Genomic DNA, 23,824 nt, shown 5'->3' on the forward strand with positions numbered 1-23,824 from the left:
TGCCGGAACGATTTTTGTAGGGGGTATATCAATAATTATTAAAAACCAACTTTCGAATTTCAAAATTTCAATGAAGACGTTTTGTTAGGGACATTATTTTAGGAACAAACTGATGTTTTTGTAAAAATCGGACAAAAATTTCCTGAAATTTCGTCGATTTTTCTGAAATTTTGGTTCAAAGCAAAAATAAACATCAAAATAATTTATCATGTTTCCAAACTCCCGAAAATTTTCTAAGTCCCAAAAAAATGCTTTTTCTGTAAAAGAGCAATTCTCTACGAAATCGGTCTTTTTTCTTCAATTTTAATTTTTGTATTTTTTAATCCGACTGAAACTTTTTTGGTGCCTTCGGTATGCCCAAAGAAGCCATTTTGCATCATTAGTTTGTCCATATAATTTTCCATACAAATTTGGCAGCTGTCCATACAAAAATGATGTATGAAAATTCAAAAATCTGTATCTTTTGAAGGAATTTTTTGATCGATTTGGTGTCTTCGGCAAAGTTGTAGGTATGGATACGGACTACACTGGAAAAAAATAATACACGGTAAAAAAAATTTGGTGATTTTTTTATTTAACTTTTTATCACTAAAACTTGATTTACAAAAAAACACTATTTTTAATTTTTTTTATTTTTTGATATGTTTTAGAGGACATAAAATGCCAACTTTTCAGAAATTTCCAGGTTGTGCAAAAAATCATTGACCGAGTTATGAATTTTTTAATCAATACTGATTTTTTCAAAAAATCGAAATTTTGGTCGTAAAATTTTTCAACTTCATTTTTCGATGTAAAATCAAATTTGCAATCAAAAAGTACTTTAGTGAAATTTTGATAAAGTGCACCGTTTTCAAGTTATAGCCATATTTAAGTGACTTTTTTGAAAATAGTCGCAGTTTTTCATTTTTTAAAATTAGTGCACATGTTTGCCCAGTTTTGAAAAAAATATTTTTGAAAAGCTGAGAAAATTCTCTATATTTTGCTTATTCGGATTTTGTTGATACGACCTTTAGTTGCTGAGATATTGCAATGCAAAGGTTTAAAAACAGGAAAATTGATGTTTTCTAAGTTTCACCCAAACAACCCACCATTTTCTATCGTCAATATCTTAGCAACTAATGATCCGATTTTCAATGTTAATATATGAAACAATTGTGAAATTTTCCGATCTTTTCGAAAAAAATATTTTCAAAATTTTCAAATCAAGACTAACATTTTAAAAGGGCGTAATATTGAATGTTTGCCCTTTTTGAAATGTTAGTCTTGATTTGAAAATTCCGAAAATATTTTTTTCGAAAAGATCGGAAAATTTCACAAATGTTTCATATATTAACATTGAAAATCGGACCATTAGTTGCTAAGATATTGACGATAGAAAATGGTGGGTTGTTTGGTGAAACTTAGAAAACATCAATTATCCTGTTTTTAAACCTTTGCATTGCAATATCTCAGCAACTAAAGGTCGTATCAACAAAATCCGAATAAGCAAATTATAGAGAATTTTCTCAGCTTTTCAAAAATATTTTTTTCAAAACTGTGCAAACATGTGCACTAATTTAAAAAAATGAAAAACTGCGACTATTTTCAAAAAAGTCACTTAAATATGGCTATAACTTGAAAACGGTGCACTTTATCAAAATTTCACTAAAGTACTTTTTGATTGCAAATTTAATTTTACATCGAAAAATGAAGTTGAAAAATTTTTACGACCAAAATTTCGATTTTTTGAAAAAATCAGTATTGATTAAAAAATTCATAACTCGGTGAATGATTTTTTGCACAACCTGGAAATTTCTGAAAAGTTGGCATTTTATGTCTTCTAAAACATATCAAAAAATAAAAAAAATTAAAAATAGTGTTTTTTTGTAAATCAAGTTTTAGTGACAAAAAGTTAAATAAAAAAATCACCAAATTTTTTTTACCGTGTATTATTTTTTTCCAGTGTAGTCCGTATCCATACCTACAACATTGCCGAAGACACCAAATCGATCAAAAAATTCCTTCAAAAGATACAGATTTTTGAATTTTCATACATCATTTTTGTATGGACAGCTGCCAAATTTGTATGGAAAATTATATGGACAAACTAATGATGCAAAATGGCTTCTTTGGGCATACCGAAGGCACCAAAAAAGTTTCAGTCGGATTAAAAAATACAAAAAAAATCGAATGACCGAAATCCTAGAGAACTGCTCAAAAAGTAAAGAATTAAAAAATATACGCAAAAATTTCAAAGTCCAGCATAAATAAAATCAAACTTTAAAATATCATCTCATGAAAATTATTCTAAGTGTCGGAAATTGAAAATTATGTCAGTGACTGCTAATTTTTCTAAGTCCATCATAAATTTGAAATAAAGTCAAAATAATCATTGCATGATGTTCGGGTAAAATTTTGGAAAAAATAAAATTTTCGAAATTTTTGCTAAGTCCAAAAAAACTATCACTAACAGCTTAATATCAACTGTAGATAATGCAGTATGATCATGGAATATACTTTCCATGATACGCAGTCGGTTTCATAAGTCGTCATAACTCGAGGAGTTTACAGCAAGATGCGAATAAACAAGCCAAGATAGTTCGAAGTTATCGCCACCAACTCACTTTCCGCCCGGGTGTCGAATGAACACAACTGAATAATAACACAACTAGATAATAAATCAGATTAATCGTTGTGATTTTCTAACCTTTTTCCAGTTTTATACTTTCCAGAAATCCTCCTCCTTAATCATGCTTCACGAGAGTTTTATTCATATTAATTCATCATTTTTAACACGATAATGTATCGTACACTTTTTCTTAAGTTACAAGATCAATTACAATTTCCTGCTAGCTCTGCGGGAATTCCATTCTGCCCTGTATTGCGTGTCTAATGTAGGTAATCTCAAAAACTAAAAACTTTAAAATTCGATATCTCTGGAACGAAACATATTCCTTTCTGTCGATAAGTGATTCTTATGTAAAATCGGACGGGGAATACGATGGTGAGGTCAAATTTAAAAAATAAATAGGGCTGTTTTGAGATACGGCCATTTAAAGTTTTCAATTGCGCAATACAGGTAGAAAACAAATTTTAATCTAAATTTTGATCACGGAAACGGATTCTACGTCCAATTTCCTTCAAAATTGAGTCTAAGACCGACCCTCTAAGATTTGTGGTTCCTGAGTTACCGTCGTTTGAAGATAGGGGTTTCGCTCAAAAATCGCCAAAAAGTCGTTTTTTTGGGAGGGTACAAAAATGGAGGGGGTGGTCCGATTTGGATGAAATTCGGGATTTCTGCATGTTTTGATAGTCTCAACAGCTCTGCCAAATTTGAGCAGAATCGGAGATGGTAATTTTCAAATTTGCATTTTTTCTTGCACACTTCAGGTGGAATGACCCATACCTAGTTAATAATAATAATAAAAAAAAGTGTTCATTTCTCAAGTTGCCGACTAAATTTGAATATTTAGCTGAACCATGACGAACGTGTAAACAAACCCCTGTTTGGGCTAATTTCAATCATCTTACTAGAATCTCGTCAGCGTGTTCAACAAACGCAAAGAACGCGCCCCTAGACAAACGCAGAATCGCACCGGAGCAATTCTCTACGAAATCGGTCTTTTTTCTTCAATTTTAATTTTTGTATTTTTTAATCCGACTGAAACTTTTTTGGTGCCTTCGGTATGCCCAAAGAAGCCATTTTGCATCATTAGTTTGTCCATATAATTTTCCATACAAATTTGGCAGCTGTCCATACAAAAATGATATGTAAAAATTAAAAAATCTGTACCTTTTGAAGGAATTTTTTGATCGATTTGGTGTCTTCGGCAAAGTTGTAGGTATGGATATGGACTACACTGAAAAAAAATGATACACTGTAAAAAAAATTTGGTGATTTTTTATTTAACTTTTTGTCACAAAAACTTGATTTGCAAAAAAACACTATTTTTATTTTTTTTTATTTTTTGATATGTTTTAGAGGACATAAAATGCCAACTTTTCAGAAGTTTCCAGAATGGGCAAAAAATCTTTGACCGAGTTATGAATTTTTGAATCAATACAGATTTTTTTCAAAAAATCGAAATATTGTTTACAAAAATTTTTCAACTTCATTTTTCGATGTAAAATCGAATTTGCAATCAAAAAGTACTTTAGTGAAATTTTGATAAAATGCACCGTTTTCAAGTTATAACCATTATTAGGTAACTTTTTTAAAAATAGTCGCAGTTTTTAATTTTTTTAAATTAGTGCCCATGTTTGCCCACCTTTGAAAAAAATATTTTTGAAAAGCTGAGAAAATTCTCTATATTTTGCTTTATTGAACTTTGTTGATACGACCCATAGTTGCTGAGATATTGCCATGCAAAGGTTAAAAAACAGGAAAATTGATGTTTTCTAAGTCTCACCCAAACAACCCACCATTTTCTAATGTCGATATCTCAGCAACTACAAATCCGATTCAAAATGTTAAAATATGAAACATTCGTGAAATTTTCCGATCTTTTCGAAAAAAATACTTTCAAAAATTTAAAATCAAGACTAACATTTCAAACGGGCCAAACATTCAATATTACGCCCGTTTGAAATGTTAGTTTTGATTTTAAATTTTTGAAAATATTTTTTTCGAAAAGATCGGAAAATTTCACGAATGTTTCATGTTTTAACATTGTGAATCGGATTTATAGTTGCTGAGATATCGACATTAGAAAATGGTGGGTTGTTTAGGTAAGACTTAGAAAACATCAATTTTCCTGTTTTTTAACCTTTGCATGGCAATATCTCAGCAACTATGGGTCGTATCAACAAAGTTCAATAAAGCAAAATATAGAGAATTTTCTCAGCTTTTCAAAAATATTTTTTTCAAAGGTGGGCAAACATGGGCACTAATTTAAAAAAATGAAAAACTGCGACTATTTTTAAAAAAGTTACCTAAAAATGGTTATAACTTGAAAACGGTGCATTTTATCAAAAATTCACTAAAGTACTTTTTGATTGCAAATTCGATTTTACATCGAAAAATGAAGTTGAAAAATTTTTGCGACCAATATTTCGATTTTTCGAAAAAATCTGTATTGATTCAAAAAATCATAACTCGGTAAAAGATTTTTTGCCCATTCTGGAAACTTCTGAAAAGTTGGCATTTTATGTCCTCTAAAACATATCAAAAAATAAAAAAAATTAAAAATAGTGTTTTTTTGCAAATCAAGTTTTTGTGACAAAAAGTTAATTAAAAAATCACCAAAAAATTTTTTACCGTGTATCATTTTTTTTCAGTGTAGTCCATATCCATACCTACAACTTTGCCGAAGACACCAAATCGATCAAAAAATTCCTTCAAAAGATACAGATTTTTGAATTTTCACATATCATTTTTGTATGGACAGCTGCCAAATTTGTATGGAAAATTATATGGACAAACTAATGATGCAAAATGGCTTCTTTGGGCATACCGAAGGCACCAAAAAAATTTCAGCCGGATTAAAAAATACAAAAAAAATCGAATGACCGAAATCTCAGAGAACTGCTCACCGGAAACTGGTTGAAAATACGAACGAGCCCGAAGACGGGATCACGATCCGATACTGTGCGAGAGTAATTGAGCATGAGAGATTGTGTGTTGAGAGAGAGAGAGAGATTATATGTGAGAACGGTGTGATGGGTATGCTTTTGAAGTGGAGTGAGTGAGAGAGAATCATTTCGAGCGAGAGTTGGTGAGCACGAGAGAGATCGGCAAGGCGAGTGTGAGAGAAGCACGAATGGAACTCTCTTCACTACAGCCGAAGGAGAACCGCAGCAACCGAGTCATTCTACATCGTATTTCTGAAGCGAACAGTTGAGTTGCTGTTGAGCTCCGCCGTCGCCCAAGATGGCGAGCAAACGTGCAGCAGCAGGACACGACAATGGCGCAGGAGTAGCCTCCAAGTAAGTATAGTGTGGTAAAAAAAATGAAGAAAAGTGAAAAGTGATAGCGATTTTAATAGCCGGGGCGATATCAGTGATTGTGGAAAAAAAAATTAAATTAATATGTGTTAAATCTACACGTGTGATTCCCAGCAAAAAAGAATGAAAAGCTGGATGAAAATGAAATTCCCAGCAAAAAAGGATGAAAAGCTGGATGGAAATAAGTGTTTCAGCCAAAGACCAGCAAAAAAGAATGAAAAGCTGGCAAAAGTAAAACGAGGAAATTTCCCAGTAAAAAAGTATGAAAAGCTGGATGATAATGGATTCCTAAAGCCTAACACGTGGAAAAATGGACAGTAAAAGCCAGCTTAGTTGACGCGTAAAAAAAAAAAAGGAAAATCCAGCTTAGTTGACGCGTAAAAAAAAAGGAAAATCTAAAGTAAATGAATGATTTTGCAACTATTGAGAACCGCTGATCGCCAATCACTGTTATCGCCTTAAATAATTCCTGTAAAAAAAAAGGATTGTAACTAAAACGGTACCTATCGTTGAAACTGAATTGCAGGAAGAAAAGCAGCAAAATTAGTGCTTTCGAAAAGGAGTTGAAGGCTGCAAAGGGACCATCCATAAACCACGTGGACACTTTAGGGGTGGGGGGGGGGTATGGCGATTGTCCACGATCCATACAAAAAAGATTTTTTTTTGTATGGACAATTGTCCACGAAGGGGGGGGGGGTAAAAAATTCCCAAAAAAGTGTCCACGTGGTTTATGGATGGTCCCAAACTCGAGCAACGCTGAGCTCGAAAAGGAACTGGAAAGGGCCCAAGAAACCATTCGCGCGCTCCAGTCCAGCCTGTCCTCGGCCCGGAACGAATCGGAAGAGGTGAACAGCGAGGAGTTCGACATACAACCCGGACGATGTAGCACAAAACGCTTGTCCAGGATCAACAACAGTCTGCCGTGCGATACTTCCCAGCTTGTTACTTCGATGAACCAGCCTCATCGATCAGCGTGCCGGAGTGCAAAGCTAGTGTGGAAGGTGAGGACATTTCACGGCTAGATTATGAGTACTGGGAAGATCTGCTGGTCAATTCGCTCACGCTCGCTGGCATCACGGACGAAGCAATGAAAATGGTGGTGCTCAAGGTGAAGGCCGGCCGGAAACTTCTGGAGGTCCTTAAAGGGACCGAATCGACAAACGAGGCGCCGGATGAAAGCACGCATCCCTTTGCGAATGCCATGTTTCGCCTCAAGAAGCACTTCGAGTCCATTTCGGACGTGATGATTCATCGCAGAAAACTCGCTACAATGGTCCAAACCGAGACGGAAGGTGATAAAGCTTTCATCCAACGAGTCGCCACGGAGGCGCAGCAGTGCGGATATTCCGAGGACCAGCGATTCGACGAGATTTTGAACACGGTGGCCGTTCGAGCATCGCATCACAAGGTGCGGGCAGAAGCAGTTAAGTGGATGAACCGTAGAGCAAAGAACCCGAAGCAAGAAGGAGTGACTCTCCAGGAGTTCATCGAGAAGACCAAGGAAATCGAGACAATCCGTCTCAATGAAGACTACGTGACCAAGAGGCAAGCGGAACTTAATGCAGCACCAGTGAATGCGATTCGTGCAGTCTCACGCCCATCACCGGAGATCGCAGGACCATCGCGATATGGTGACGATCGAACTGTCGCCGGCACGTCTCGTTCCAGCGCATACAAGATGCGTTCGGCATACGGCAAGTCGGCGTACCAAAAGCCGAACAATCAAGTCTATGCAAGGATGCCGTACCAAAAACCGTACAGCCAAGGCAACGGGAGGAAGCCGTTCCAGCCGTCCAACAATCGCGGTGGCAGGAACCTTCAGATACTGAACGAACCGGACGCGCGGGATCCCGATCGTTGTCCGCGCTGCAACAGCATATCTCATTCGGAGCAAAACTGCTATGCCACTCGCCTGACCTGTTACACATGCGGCCGCGTGGGCCACATGTTCAGAGCGTGTCCGTTTTCATTTGCACCGGGAAACACACGCACTTCGCCAGACCAGAACCGGCGCGCTGAACCGGTTTTTTTTTTTTTTTTTTGATTTATATTTATTCAGTTTTTCTTTTCCATGTACATTCATTCAGTTAAAATATTATTGAGTGTCCAATCACAATCGATGACTTTTCACCTCAATTTTAAATACTAGCAACTTTCATTTATTCATGAAATATTTAGCTTTCGCTATTCAGTGATTTCAAATGTAGGAGGTCCTACATGTACAAAAGGGAAAAGGGATACCTTAAAACTAACTAACTTATAAACTATATAAAGAGCGGATCAATGCAGCTGAAGACTGCAATGATTTTTGTCGAAATGCATCAATTATCTTATTGGACATAACATCCAAAGTGTCAACTTCGGCTAATTGATGAAGTTCACTGGTGCTGAACCAGGGAGGAAGTTTCAGAATCATTTTCAGAATTTTGTTCTGAATCCTCTGAAGTTTTTTCTTCCTGGTTAGGCAACAGCTTGTCCAGATCGGCACAGCATAAAGCATGGCAGGTCTGAAAATTTGTTTATAAATTAACAGTTTATTCTTGAGACAAAGTCTAGAATTCCTGTTTATAAGGGGATACAAACATTTAATATATTTGTTACATTTAACCTGTATACTTTCAATGTGATCCTTGTAAGTAAGGTTTTTGTCAAAAGCAAGTCCAAGATATTTCACTTGATCCTCCCACTTTAAATTTACCTCATTCATCTTTATAATGTGATGACTTTTTGGTTTAAGAAAATCAGCCCTTGGTTTGTGAGGGAAAATAATAAGTTGAGTTTTTGTAGCATTTGGAGTAATTTTCCATTCTTTCAAATAAGAATTGAAAATATCCAAGCTTTGTAATCTTCTTGTGATGACACGAAGGCTTCTACCTTTGGCGGAGATGCTTGTATCATCAGCAAAAAGTGATTTCTGACATCCTGGGGGCAAATCAGGCAAGTCAGAAGTAAAAATATTGTATAAAATTGGACCCAAAATGCTTCCTTGAGGGACGCCGGCACGTACAGGTAGTTGATCAGATTTGCTGTTCTGATAACATACCTGCAGAGTACGATCCGTCAAATAATTTTGAATAATTTTCACGATATAAATCGGAAAATTAAACCTTTTTAATTTCGCAATCAAACCTTGATGCCAAACACTGTCAAATGCTTTTTCTATGTCTAGAAGAGCAGCGCCAGTAGAATAGCCCTCAGATTTGTTGCTTCGAATTAAATTTGAAACTCTCAACAACTGATGAGTAGTTGAATGCCCAAGGCGAAATCCAAACTGCTCATCAGCGAAAATTGAATTTTCATTAATGTGTGTCATCATTCTATTAAGAACAAGCCTTACCCGACAAACTTCGTCTTGTCATTTTTTCGCTTCTTGACGTTTTTAACTTGTTTGCTTATTCAGCCTCCTGTGATCAAAATTTGATTTTACGCAGCTTTTCCCATACAAACTGCAAATCTTCCGGAATCGGTTCCAGATTGGCCAAAGTTGTAACTATTTAGCGTAAGAACCTTCCTTGGGCTTATACGAACCCAACGCAGCAAAGAGCGCTCCGATCCGACTTTCCGTTATCAACTGATGCGCGTTCGAACAAAACCGTCGAAATTTTTTATATATATAGAAGATTATTCTTTCGAATAATTTACTAATAGTCGCGCTGAACCGGTGCTGGCGCTAATGGACGCTAAACCGGAGGAGAAGGAGCCTGAGGATGAAAAGCCTGACAAGTCTGTAAGTGAAGTTTGATGTTTACGGTGAGTCTGAGAGTGGATTTAATCGAACAATGTTGAAATAATCTTGTTATGTTCGAATGTGGATTTATTGTTATTGAATTAATTCTCAAAATACAAAATAAAGAAAATGAATCAGTTTGAAGTAACGAGGTTTTATTTACTTTCAACATCTATGCATTCACTCATCGAATCAGACTCATTGATAACAATGCTAGCTGATGATTGAAATAATTTACGATATATTCTAAACTTGATAGGTCACTGGAATGCAGAAACAAGACGCTGAGCCTACCTCTGGCGTTGCATCCCGAGCAGGGGTAAATAACACGGGAATACCAAATTTTGGTATTACTTGGGCAAATAACAGCGACCAAAATGTGCTCTTGGTTGCCCAGTAATAGATGGTAAAATACCATGAAATCATACCAAAATCTTGTATGTGGAAGGGCACAACAATACCAAACCATGTTATTCCAAAGGTAAAATAATACCACAAAATAAAATCATTTCAATACCAACTTGAGATCTTCTGGATTTTTGAACATTGCTTGAATACCAAAACTTGGTATTGCCATGGTTTTAATTTTAGGTATTCCCGCGCCCTTGGAAAGTCATATTTTGGTATTCCTGTGATCTTCCACATACAAGATTTTGATATGATTTCATGGTATTTTACCATCTATTACTGGGCAACCAAGAGCACATTTTGGTCGCTGGTATTTGCACAAGTAATACCAAAATTTAGTATTTTCATACCATTTTTAGTGCAGCAGTTGCAGTTAGTGAAAAAACGGAAATGATCCATATGCAACAGCCAAATCTACTCACCTGATGATTCCATGTTGTTCTTAGTGATATTCTTCACCACACCGAATGCATTTGTCATTGATGAACGGCCTGTGCTTGAAGTTCTTGAAGCTTTTGAAAATAAAAAGATTGAAAAATAAGTATTATTTAAATGAAACTGGATTGAAATTCACCAAAATTCAATAATCTGTCGATTAACTCGTTTTTGAAAGTATTTGGTTATCCCAACTTAGAGAAATTTCAACGTTTTAAAAAAAATCTTAGTGGGTATGTAAAAAAAAATGAAAATCAGCTTTAACATTTTTGGGTTTCAAGTCATTTTAGCGCAAAATTAATTATCTCATTAAAATTCATAAAAAAAATCCCATAGTTTCAGAGGAATTTGATGAAACCTTTCAATTCCAAAATAATACCAAAATGTGGCATCCTGACTTAGAAAATTTTCCACAGTTTCAAGTTATTTCTTTAGGGGGTATATCAAAAATGTTTGAAATCAAGTTTGAAATTTCCGGTTTTCAATGAAAGCATTCGCTTTGAGACATCATTTTAGCGCAAAATTAATTATTTTGTCGAAATTGGTCAAAATTTTCCCATAGTTTCAGAGGAATTTGATAAAACACTTTAATACCAAAATAATACCAAAATGTGCCATCATGACTTAGAAAATTTTCCACAATTCCAAGCCATTTCTGTAGGGGGTATATCAAAAATGTTTAAAATCAAGTTTGAAATTTCCGGTTTTCAATTAAAGCATTTGCTTTGATACATCATTTTAGCGCAAAATTAATTATTTTGTCAAAATTGGTCAAAATTTTCCCATAGTTTCAAAGGAATTTGATGAAACACTTTAATACCAAAATAATACCAAAATGTGCCATCATGACTTAGAAAATTTTTCAGAATTTCAAGTAATTTCTTTAGGGGGTATATCAAAAATGCTTAAAATCAAGTTTATAATTTCCGGTTTTCAATGAAGGCATTTGCTTTGATACATCATTTTAGCGCAAAATTAATTATTTTGTCAAAATTAGTCAAAATGTTCCCATAGTTTCAGAGGAATTTGATAAAATACTGTAATACCAAAAGAATACCAAAATGTGGTGTTCGACCATTGACAAATGCTGCAATTTTGCAATATCAAAACAATACCTTAAATTGGTATGATACCACATTTTGCTCTTGCATAATCCTTAAGAAAAATTTTAAAGGGTCCAGGAATACCAAAATTTGGTATTGATACCAGAGAAAGGTATTATTACGCATTTCCCTTGTTATTTACCCATGCTCGGGATTAGCTGTAGAGGTTGAACTTTTCAATGACGGAATCATCAATGCCAAAGTCTCCGGAATGGTTTGTCAGTTTCTGATTGATTCGGATTCACAAGTGAACACCATAACTCACACGACATTTGAACAACTTCGCGCCAACGCATCGTATAACGAAGGATTACACAACGTCCGGCATGGTACCGATCGTAAACTGAAGGCGTACGCTAAGTCTGACGATATTCACGTGATATGCACTTTCGAAGCTTTCCTGGAAATTTCTGACGACCGGCCAATACTGCTCGAGAAATTTTATGTGGTCAAGGAACAGCGATCGCTTCTCAGCAGAGCAACGTCGACCCGTTACAGTGTGCTCCAACTCGGCTTGAAAGTTCCCGTGAATACTGGCTGGACGGCGGACGACAGCTGGATGAATATCGGATTCATCAACCTAGTTTCGGAGGTGTCAGTACAGTTCCCGAAATTTAACATCCCTCCGATCAAGATTCCCTATGATAAAACGATGCCGGCTTGTCGTAATATATTTACGAACATAACCGCCGCTATGAAGCAAGCAGTTCAACGGAGACTCGAAGAGCAAGTATCAGCGGGAATCATTGAACGAGTGACTGACGCGATGGACGCGGCATTCTGCTCGTCTATGCTCGTTGTACCGAAAGGTAATGACGATTTCCGACTCGTGATCGACCTGCGGGGTCCAAATCGTTACATCCTTCGCAGCCCGTACTCCATGCCGACCCTGGAAAAGATTCTGGTTCAACTGGAAGGCGCTCAATGGTTCAGCACAATAGATCTACAGAGTGCGTTCTTTCACATTGAATTGGAAGAAGATTCTCGACACCTGACCAACTTCATGACCGAGTTCGGTATGTACCGATACATACGCCTTCCCTTTGGATTGAGCAACGCACCTGACGTGTTTCAAGAGGTTATGGAGCGGAAAGTACTGACCGATTGCGAAGGAGTTCTGAACTATTTGGACGACATACTGGTGTTCGGCAGGTCAAAGGAAGAGCACGACAAGAATTTAGCTGCCGTAATGGACAGGCTGAAAGACCACAACGTGCGGATTAATACGTCCAAGTGTGTTTTCGGGAGGAAGGAAGTTAAATTTCTGGGATTTGAACTGACGGACAAAGGATGGAGAATCGAACACGGGAAGCTCAGTGCGATCAAGAATTTCCGACGTCCATCATCATGCGCTGAAGTAAAGAGCTTTCTTGGTCTAATCACGTTCGTGGACAAATTCCTTGTTCACCGAGCCACGAAAACGGAATTCTTGAGAGCTTTGGCCAATGCGGACACATTCTACTGGACGGAAGCGGAAGAAACCGAGTTCGAGTCGTTGAAGAACCACACGGTCCATGCCATCAAGGTTCTCGGATATTATAGCTGCTCAGATTTTACCGAGCTGTACGTTGATGCATGCCTGGGCGCAGTGCTGGTTCAGCATGACTCTGATGGAACTCCAAGGATCATCGCATGCGCGTCCAAATCCCTTACAAATGCTGAAGCAAATTACCCCCAGTCACACAGAGAGGCATTGGCCGTTGTATGGGGAGTCGAACGGTTTTCGTTTTACCTCATCGGAAGACCCTTCGTGATACGTTCGGACGCCTCTTCAAATGAGTTCATTTTCCACACCAACTACCGCATCGGGAAACGAGCCTTCAGTCGAGCCGAAGGTTACGCATTGCGACTCTTACCCTACAAGTTCCGGATTGAACGAGTGAAGGGCGATGAAAATGTAGCGGATGCTCTCTCCAGACTGATTCACGTTACGCAACCGGCTGTACCATTTGAAGAGGAATGTTCAAACCACGTTCTTTGCTCGTTGGACGCAGGTAATAACAATAAACGCATAATTAAGTTCCATAATAGTTGCTTTATGACACGTTACTTTGATATAGGTTGCATGGAGATTACTATGAGTGAAATCGAATCTAGCTCTGAACGCGATCAAGAAATGGAGTTGCTACGTGCCGCTTTGGATAGTGGATCGTGGCCAGCGGAACTACGCGGTTACGAAGCCCAACGGAACCAGATCCACAAGCTTGGTGCTTTGCTGTGCAAGGACGACCGGATTATCCTCCCGAAGGACCTGAGACAGCGAGCTATGGAATCGGCACATGGTGGACATATCGGAGTGGTGGCGATGAAACGTGTGCTGCGAGATTTCTTTTGGTGGCCGCAGATGAGCAAGCAAGCTGAAAAGTTTGTCAAGTCCTGTGAGACCTGCGTCCTGTTATCCAAACGAAACCCCCCAGTGCCCTTGGCATCTCGTGAACTTCCTGAAGGACTGTGGGAAATATTGCAGATTGATTTCCTATCTGTGCCAGGATTCGGCTCGGGTGAGTTTCTAATAGTAATTGACACATATTCACGATTCCTGTCGGTAACGGAGATGCAGCGCACAAATGCAGATGCAACCAACACGGCCCTGATTCAAATATTTAAACGCTGGGGATTGCCTCGAATCATCCAGAGCGACAACAAGTGCGTAAGTCGATACCGCTGAGTCCACAATCGAATGGGATGATCGAGAGATACAACCAGCCCGTGATCAAAACGTTGTCGGCTGCAAAGTTGGAAGGACGAAGCTGGCGATTGGCCCTGGAAACATTTGTGCACCATCACAACACGTTGGTGCCGCACTCCAGGCTTAATGTGACACCTTTTGAGTTGCTCGTCGGTTGGAAATTCCGCGGTACGTTCCCGAGTCTATGGAGTGCGACAAAAGACCTCGATAGAATCGACGTACGAGAAGCTGATGCAGAGCAAAAGCTGACCAGTTCCAAACTGGCAGATCGGGTACGTCGTGCCATGCCTTCGGATGTTCGAGTTGGCGATAGCGTTTTCCTGAAGCAGCAGAAAAAATCTAAATCGGATGCCACGTTTGGTTCTGAAAAGTATACAGTGGTGGCTCAGGATGGGTCAAAGGTGGTGATTTGCAGCGGAAACGGTGTTCAGTATACCAGGAGTGTCAACGACTTGAAGAAGGTTCCGGTAGCTCAAGACCAAGCCGACGGCTCGTTGGTTAATTCTAGTCCGGTTGTTGATCATGATTCAGACGACGAGCAGATCGATGTAGCGACACGAGACGAAAATTCCGGAAGCCGCATAGGTTTGCGCAATAGAGGGTTGGTGAGGAAACCATCGAGGTATAACGACGATTACGTTTATCAAATCTTCGAATAACTGCGATTATTACACATACGTGAAATGAAGTCCAATAAATCGTACTAAACATTAAACAGGGTTGGTCTTATTTCTTGAAAGAGTACAGGAGGAGAATATTGTGGGATATATACCTAGTTAATAATAATAATAAAAAAAGTGTTCATTTCTCAAGTTGCCGACTAAATTTGAATATTTAGCTGAACCATGACGAACGTGTAAACAAACCCCTGTTTGGGCTAATTTCAATCATCTTACTAGAATCTCGTCAGCGTGTTCAACAAACGCAAAGAACGCGCCCCTAGACAAACGCAGACTCGCACCGGAAACTGGTTGAAAATACGAACGAGCCCGAAGACGGGATCACGATCCGATACTGTGCGAGAGTAATTGAGCATGAGAGATTGTGTGTTGAGAGAGAGAGAGATTATATGTGAGAACGGTGTGATGGGTATGCTTTTGAAGTGGAGTGAGTGAGAGAGAATCATTTCGAGCGAGAGTTGGTGAGCACGAGAGAGATCGGCAAGGCGAGTGTGAGAGAAGCACGAATGGAACTCTCTTCACTACAGCCGAAGGAGAACCGCAGCAACCGAGTCATTCTACATCGTATTTCTGAAGCGAACAGTTGAGTTGCTGTTGAGCTCCGCCGTCGCCCAAGATGGCGAGCAAACGTGCAGCAGCAGGACACGACACCCTCTTCGTCACATCTTGTCACACTTACGGTAACCCCTCTCCCCCCCCCCCTAAGAGCGTACGTACTTTATGGATGACGCCTTCTGTAAAGAAAAGAAGTGAAATTGATTTGAAAATCCATTTCAAGAGTTTTTATTAAAAAGCATATGACAACATATGAAATACAATAGGTTAAAGGACCTTTAAAAAAACTCTAGATTTAAAACTTTTTTTGTCGTACCAATATCATTGTGCTTATAAAAATAAGCTTAATAATTGTGAACAATAATATCAAAAACCCAGTTTGAAAATAATCTGTTTTAACCTTGGTTTTAACAGACGCCAGATGAATCTGGCAAAAATCGGGGGGACTATCTTACAGCTGTCTGGACAAAAATCAATCGGTTCAATCAGTTGTTGAAGCGGACACGACCAGTTGTTTGCATATTCGCCAGAAATAATGGCAGAAATCTGCCAAATGGCTGGCGCAAGCCCCCAGACGCTCACCAGAAATGCGCCCGCCATTTCCGACCGGGAATTAATGCTTAATTTTAGTTAAATTGATTTTGAAAATTTAATTTATTTATCTTGAGTAAAACGTTATTAAAACACGAAAACCCGCTACTTTTCAATAATCTCCCGAGTAGTTTTCCACCTTTCATGCGCTTAATTTTAGTTTACCCACATTGGGTTAAAAATGAGCCTTACCCTCGGCCTTACCTTTTTATCGGAGTTTAAATTAATCACCATTCTTGGTGTGCTAAGATAAACGTGCTAACTCCGACACTTTTTACAACTCTCGCGTTGGCGTCCAGTTGTCAACATAGCTTTCTACCTAATAATGGTACGTTCGTTTGAAGAGCCGGTGCGGCACTGAGTGCCGCACTCGTCGAGTGTCAGTTTTGGTTCAAACGAACGGTCTAGTTTTGCTCTCAGTTTTTATGCTTGTGTGCGTGCGTGGTGTTTTGTTTTGGTTCAAAAAACGTCAGTCAAAATGAGATCGTTGCGGATTGGACGTACCTCCGCGCTGGTGTTAATAGCGTATGTCGTATCCTGTCTCAGGAACGGTCAATGGAACCCGGAAAGCGGTTCTTTGCGCTTAACACAGCAGAGTTAGCGAACCTGGAGCTTATTAGAGAATGGTCATCTCAAACCAAAAGAACCAATCGAAGCATAATAAGCTCGAGGTTCTCTAGCAAGAGTCACTGATAGTGACCAACGAAATCGACGAAAACGTTGACCGAGATTAATCAAGCTCAACCTGCGCGGAACCACGGCCGCGACTAAACTCAAAGACGTCTACCCTGACGGTGTACCAGACTAGACTAGATATAAGCAGGCCATCAATATGCGTACGTTTAAAAAAAAATTAATAGGCATGCTAAAAACTTTTTAAAAAATTATAAAAATTGCATAAATTTGTTCATTATTTTTTCTCTACATACTACTAAAAATCCTGATAACATGTTACATACAATGTCACAAGTGCTATCTATTTTTTGCATAACTGAGTTCAATAGAAACAAAATTGAAATCAGTAAGATTTTGTCCAATTTTGAGGCAGTTTTTATCCAAGCATTTGTTGTATATCAAATATTTAAACTGCATTATATTTCCAAATATATTTAAACATATTAAAACATGAAATTTCAGAGATTTTTAATTTTCTTTGTAATTTTAAAAAATTGGAATTTCTGGTGTTACAGCATTTATTGAATTTTAATTTTAAAGATTCCAGTAAAGTAAAATTCCTTAAATTGTTTAATTCTCTTCATAAAATTCAATTCATTCTAATAATTGAACCAAGTTCAATAATTCCTTAAATCATTCAAATTAAAAAACTCTTAAAATCCCAGAAAGTCCAGATAATTTTTAAAATTTCAATATTGCATAAGTTTTTAAAATTCCAGAAATTTATTTTTTTTAATCTCTTAAATTCCTAAAAATCTCAAATTTATAAAAACATTCAGAAACTTGTAAAATTAAAAAAAACTGCAGACATTCCTAAAATTATTTTTATTACTGAATATCCCAAAAGTTTTAGAAATGTTCAAGAATCCTCAAATTCCATTTTTTTAAGTTCGAAATTCCCACAAATTCCATAATATTTTAATATCCTAAAATCACTAAAATTCCTTAAACTATTAAAAACTCCACAAATTAAAAAAAATTTATAATTTTTTTTCAATTCTTAAATTCAATAAACCAGGAGTTCCTTAAATCATTTAAATTTTAAAAAAACTCTCAAAATCCCAGAAAGTACAGATAATTTTTAAAATTTCAATATTGCATAAGTTTTTAAAATTCCATAATTTTTTTTTAATCTCTTAAATTCCTAAAAATCTTAAAATACTAAAAACATTCAGAAACTTGTAAAATAAAAAAAACTACAGACATTCCTTAAATTACTTCTATTACTGAATATCAAAAAAGTTTCAGAAATGTTCAAAAATCCTAAAATTCCAGATTTTTTATGTTCTTAATTCCCACAAATTCCATAATTTCTAAATATCCTAAAATCACTAAGATTCCTAAAACTATTAAAAAATCCACAAATTTAAAAAAAAAAATTCTGAAATTCCAAATAATAAAATTAAAAAATAAGTATTATAGAATTTTATAAAATATATATTTATAAATGATTGGTTTTTTAAGGAAATATAGGTAATTAGTAATTTTAAAATTTGTGGAATTTCTGTAATTTTAGAATTTTATTAAACTTTAACAGTGGAAATTCAATTTTTTTCTAAAATTCATATTTTTTAAGATTTTTTTTTAAATTTAGATTTTTTTAAAAAGAATCCGGGGTTTTAGGAATTTTAAAAGTATAAGAAGTTTCAAAATAGTCTCGAAATTTTTGTTATTTTCAAAAATTTAAGAATTCATGGAATTTTAGGATTTTCTGGAATTCCTGGAACTTAAGTAATTTTGGAATTTGAAGATTCCAGAAATTCCCAATATTTTTAAAATCCACCAATTCTCAAAATTATTAAATTTCAATTTTTTTAAAAACTTTTAAAATGTATTAAAAACTTAAATTTCCAATAATTGAAGATAATCCGAAATTTATAAAATATCTAAACTCCATTTTTTTTGAATCGCTGGTTTTTTTTTCATTTTAAAAATCCAAAAACTTTTGAAATTTTCAAAAGGTTTAAATTCCTGAAGATTTTTAAATTTCAAACATTCATAAAAACCCTAAAATTAAGAAAAACTCTAACTCAAAAAATCCAACAAAATCCTTATGCACACAAATTTTTTGAATTCATAATTTCTAAATTTTCTAAAATCATTTAATAATTGTTATAGAATATCAAAGCTCCATAAGATAAAAAAAAATCTATAAAAATCTGAAATTCTTTGATTACAGAAATCTCTTGAATTCTAATATTCTAAAAAAAAAACCCCCAAAAAAATCTGCTTGAAATTCCGAACACTTCACTGTATTTTTTTAATAAAATAAATGTAAAGAATTACGCATTTGTTTTTTTTTAATGAAGTTCAGGAGTTTTAAGAGTTTTGGCTATTTTAGAGATTTCTGTAATTTAACAAATTTATGATTGTTTTTTGAAGAATTTCAAAGATTTTTGTGTAAGTAATTATAAGAATTTGTGGAATCAAAGATTTTTTTAAAATTTCATGAATTTTAACATTTTGATTATTTCTGGAATATCATGAATTATAGGAAATAATAGAAATTCAGGATATTTAAGATCTTGTTGAATGTTTGGAATTTTTGGGAATATTAAGAACCTATAAAATTTACAGAAATTTGTAGAGTTTGAGAATTTTAGGAATTTCTAGAATCATAGAATTTTATAAATTTATTGAATTTTTGAAATCCTAGGAGTTTTAGGAAATATAGACATTTTAGAAATTTATAGAACTTCATTTATTTTCTTATACAGGATTTTTTATTGGCTTGGGAATTGGAATAATTTCTGTTATTTTAGAATTTCTGATTTTTTTAATAATTTTTGGAATTATTCAAGAAAAAGTAGGATTTTTAAATAATCAGAAGCTTAAGGTTTTTTTTTAATTCAAGGAATTTTAAGAACTTAAAAATTTTAGTTACTGTAGGAATTTTAAAAACCTAAATAATTTGAGGATTTTTTCGAATTTTTGAAAATTATGGAATTTTAGGAATGTTTTGGAAATTTCTGTTGAATTAATTTTTTTTGAACAATTTCTGGATTTTTTTTAATTATTAAAGTTTTATAATATATTATTAAAGACATTTTAGATTTATTTATAGTATAATTTTTTTTAATTCTAGATATCTTTAGAATTTGAGAAATGTTAAGGGTTTTAGAAATTTCATAAATTTTATAAATATTAGGAATTTTAGAACAATCAGAAATTTCAGAGTTAGAACAATTCTCATTTTTTTAGTTTCAATAGTTTTAGGAAGTACGTATAGGAATGTTTGGATTTTAATGAGTAAATTTGGATTTTTTTTTGCGTTTTTTGGAATTTGTAATTAGTTGGATTTCCTTAATTATTTTAAATTGTAGTTTTTGAATTTTGTTTATTTAAATATTGTTTTTTTTTTTTGAATTTCAGTAATGCTTGGCATTTTTGCCTGAATTTTAAAATTATAGACACTTTGTTCAATTGAGTTAAGACAAATTCATTCCGTTTATCCTACTGCTTTGTCCCGGGACCAAGCTTGGCTGGTCCAACCCGATTGTGTCCACAGCGGGAAAGATGGCTTTCTTATCGCAAATTATTTCAAGTATCCAGTCGATTTGTTTACTTTCTTAATTTGTTTAATGATCTCAAAAGTTAAAGTTAACAAAATACACAAAAAGTTTCTCTGGTGTTATTGATTCACTGATTCGTTAGAATCGCCGCGAATGTTCGTGATTATCCTTTGATCAGGAACCTGGCGCGCCGCATGGCGATCGCACCCGGTGCCTGGAGCTCGCGATTTCGCACTAGGCCAGATCGGCAGCATGTTCGTTAACAGTTTCCAGATCGGAGCTTGCCAGGTTAGTACCAACATCAGATATCGGCAATCTCTGCAGGTTTTGGGTCTCGTTCAGCAACAACATGCTCTCGTTCGGCAGCACGTTCACCACCAGGTTCCAGTTCGTAGTTTAGTCCTGCAAGCTGCGGGAAGGAACGACCGAAACAGCGATCGCGATGGTAGTTGCCCTCCTTGCGACTTGATCGGTTATCGTCCATCTGGATAGAATCCTTCCTCGAAACGTACTCGCTTGTACTCCTTCTTTTACATGGCCCGAAGTTGGTTCTATGGGATTCCGCTTCGTACAGAGAGCTCGGCCACCTGAAAATAATGATGAAAAGCTTAAAACAAAACAGAATTTTTATGAAGTAATGTAAAACTTACCCAAATACAGTTATTTTCCAATTTGTCCATTTGTCGAAAACAAAAACAAAATCTGCTTCTCGTATCATGTTTTGAACGAACAGCTGATTTCGATGTTTACAAACATCGTTTGTTGGTGTGCGAGAAACTCGCACGAAACTAGAAAATAATCGAGTGCGGCACTCGCACTTTCAGTTCCAAGATGGCGGCAAAACTCGTGCGGCACCAGCGCTAGTTTCTTCAAACAAACACTTTGACAGCTCTGAGTGCGGCACTCAGTGCGGAACTAGCCCTCAAACGAACGTACCATGGTACTCGCGATTGAGTGTGTAGTAGTGCGGTTGTCAAAATCGTTATCTCTGACTCTCTCACTCCACTGACATTGACATTGTTTATGTTTTGGTGTTCCTGGCACGGTCCATTGTTCGTTTGTTATTGTTTTGGTTTTAGTTCTGAAGATAAAAAAATATAAAATTAATAAAAAACACTGAGAACATGCTACATAGTCAAGCGAGTGCTACCTAACCGAGTTCGAGCAGCAATCTTCTGTGGGAAACAAGAGGGCCGTGTATGTTTTCCTTTTTTCATCACCGAATCGGCCAACATCGGAGGGAACAGGACACGAATCTTTTCAAATCGCCTCCACGGATAGCAAGTGCTACTCCCAGTCCAAGTTTAACACACGGCACGCAGCGGCAGGTCGGCTCCAGGTGAAAAGTACGGTTGCGGTTCCGGAAGCACTTCAAAGATGATGAATGCTGTAAGCCTTAAACCTACAGCATCGGTGGCTGGTGGCTGCTGCTGCGTTTGTTAGTATTTGATTAGGTTAGTGTCAGCAAAAATCACTGGTCTACTGGCGGCCTTCTATCCGGGCATCGTTTGCCGCTCCGAAGTGGCCCAGTCAATCTCCCAGAACGTCTTGATAGAGTGTAGACCATTCCGGTGAGACCAGCTGCAATGTAAACATCAATTTCTTTTACCTAATTTGAATCTATTGAACAAATCAAAGTACATTGTTCGTTCACATAATAGTCAAAATAATGTTTGTTTACATTACCTGAGTTCTGAATTGATGATTCGACTAATTTGCAAGCACTTTCAGCAAACTTCAAAACAACTCCACTTCCATTTCACTGCGCATCACAAATTGAACTGGTTTGTTTTTGTCATTCACTTGAGTTGTCATTCGCAAAAACAAATTTCAAGGAGTTTACGTTTCCAAAAATTACATCAAAAGTACATTTACATGCTTTTCATATTTACAATTTATGATTTCTCTGAAACAAAATTTTCATCTAGATGAGATTCATGCATTAAGTTGAATCTCAATTTACATGCAGGTTCTTTAAATGCGATTCACCATTTTACATTAAATTTCGGATTTACATTGAGCACGTTTACGTTTTAAACATGGTTTCAGTGTCAGTGTTGATAATTGGGGTGCACCGGGTAGCGAATAGCCCAGTGTCCCGACTAGCCAACCACAAATAACAAATACAGCGAATTCTGAATGTAGTGCCAAATTTATTCGCGCGATTACATGCTTCGATTCATCGTTCTAGATCTGCCTCTTGCTCTCTAAAGCCTAAAACCTACGCCAACCTCTTTCTATTCATCTTCTTATTACTAGTGCACTACTCACACACGCGATGGGCCCATCACTTCTTCTTTGCACAGTCCTCGCTCAGCTCGACGCGCTGCCTGCTCATCGTGCGCGCGTGACGTAACACGCCTTATGGCAACCCTGGCGGGTGGGCTGCTGACCGACGAGCCGTTGCGATGCGCGTGCCTCCTCTCCAATGCGCCGGCGTCTGATCTCCGACGCTTTCCTGCCGCGTCCCCACGCGTGCCTCGCGAACCGAAAGCTCCTCTCCGGACTGTCGGCCTTCCGCACGTCCAACCTCGAGCGCCGAAACTCCAATGACTCAAGTGTCCCAAAAACGCCCCCGATCTGATTTGGGGCGTTGTTTTGTTTTCTTTCGCGCTCGGCCTGCTCGGCCGCCTCGAAGTCGCTCGTCGGCAGAATCAGGACTTGTTTGCGTCCTCGGTTTGTGCTCGTCTTGCCGGTGCTTTCTTGAGACTGGCTCGTCGACGACAGGCTGATCAGGCTGACCGCCCTCCGTGCCTGATTGATCGTACGTCCCGTTCTGTGCGTCCTCAAGCTGTCGGGCCCACTTGTCGTCCTCCCGTTCGTGCCTTGGGGCGCCGAGCCGTTCTCGATTGGCGATCAGTTGCGGTGGATGCGTTCGCTCGTGGTTCGTCCTACTTTGCCGACGTCGTCGCTAGTTGGTGTTTTCCGCGAACTCGTGCTGGATGATCGGCTTGATACCCGCCTTTGGTCTCTTCCTGCCGTGTCCGATCAAGCCGCTCGCTGACAACACCCTACACCTCCGGTCCTAGTGCCAGCAGTCGGCTCCGGTGCTTGCGGATTTGTTCTGCGGCGGCGTCGACTTGATTTCGGGCCAAGCTGTTTCGCAACCGTTCCGGGATGTGGACGCCGCCCTCATGCACACGCGTCGCTCGCCGAACTTTGTTGTGCTCACAGCACGGACGTGCACCTTTGCTTGGGACTCGCAGGCAACTCACTCTCGCTGTCGATCGCCCTGCGATCGAGCCGCGTCTTCTCTCCCCCTCTTTCTTCTTATTTCTTTCCGGAAATAGCATCGAAGTAGGCGGTGATGATCGAGCGCAAGATATTTTGCTCCTGGCATCGAGCTTTCAAGCGGGACTGTGGATCTCCTTTTTCGCTAGCGCTGTGCTTCTTTTGCACGCTTATTCTTATTCTACCCATTTGGAACACAAAATTTCAAAATAAAGCTACTTGTATCAGAATTCGCAACGCTCATGTAACATACTCCCACTACAAGGACAGAGTTTTTTGTGGGCAACGAGAGACAG

At 37.4% G+C, this 23,824-nt stretch overlaps 1 protein-coding gene and 1 pseudogene across 1 annotated transcript; both read left to right on the forward strand.

Moving 5' to 3' along the window:
* The first annotated feature begins 11,751 nt into the window (after positions 1 to 11,751).
* Positions 11,752 to 14,263, forward strand: LOC128092326 (uncharacterized protein K02A2.6-like). The gene is made up of 2 exons (XM_052705961.1): positions 11,752 to 13,589; positions 13,656 to 14,263. The coding sequence occupies exons 1-2, from the start codon at positions 11,807 to 11,809 to the stop codon at positions 14,261 to 14,263; spliced, it is 2,391 nt and encodes a 796-aa protein (XP_052561921.1). The 5' UTR covers positions 11,752 to 11,806.
* Positions 14,264 to 22,336: 8,073 nt separating this feature from the next.
* Positions 22,337 to 23,824, forward strand: part of LOC120431953 (uncharacterized) — a 4,321-nt pseudogene continuing 2,833 nt past the window's right edge.

The sequence above is a fragment of the Culex pipiens genome, chromosome 1 (genome assembly GCF_016801865.2).
Source record: "Culex pipiens pallens isolate TS chromosome 1, TS_CPP_V2, whole genome shotgun sequence".
Classification (NCBI taxonomy): domain Eukaryota; kingdom Metazoa; phylum Arthropoda; class Insecta; order Diptera; family Culicidae; genus Culex; species Culex pipiens.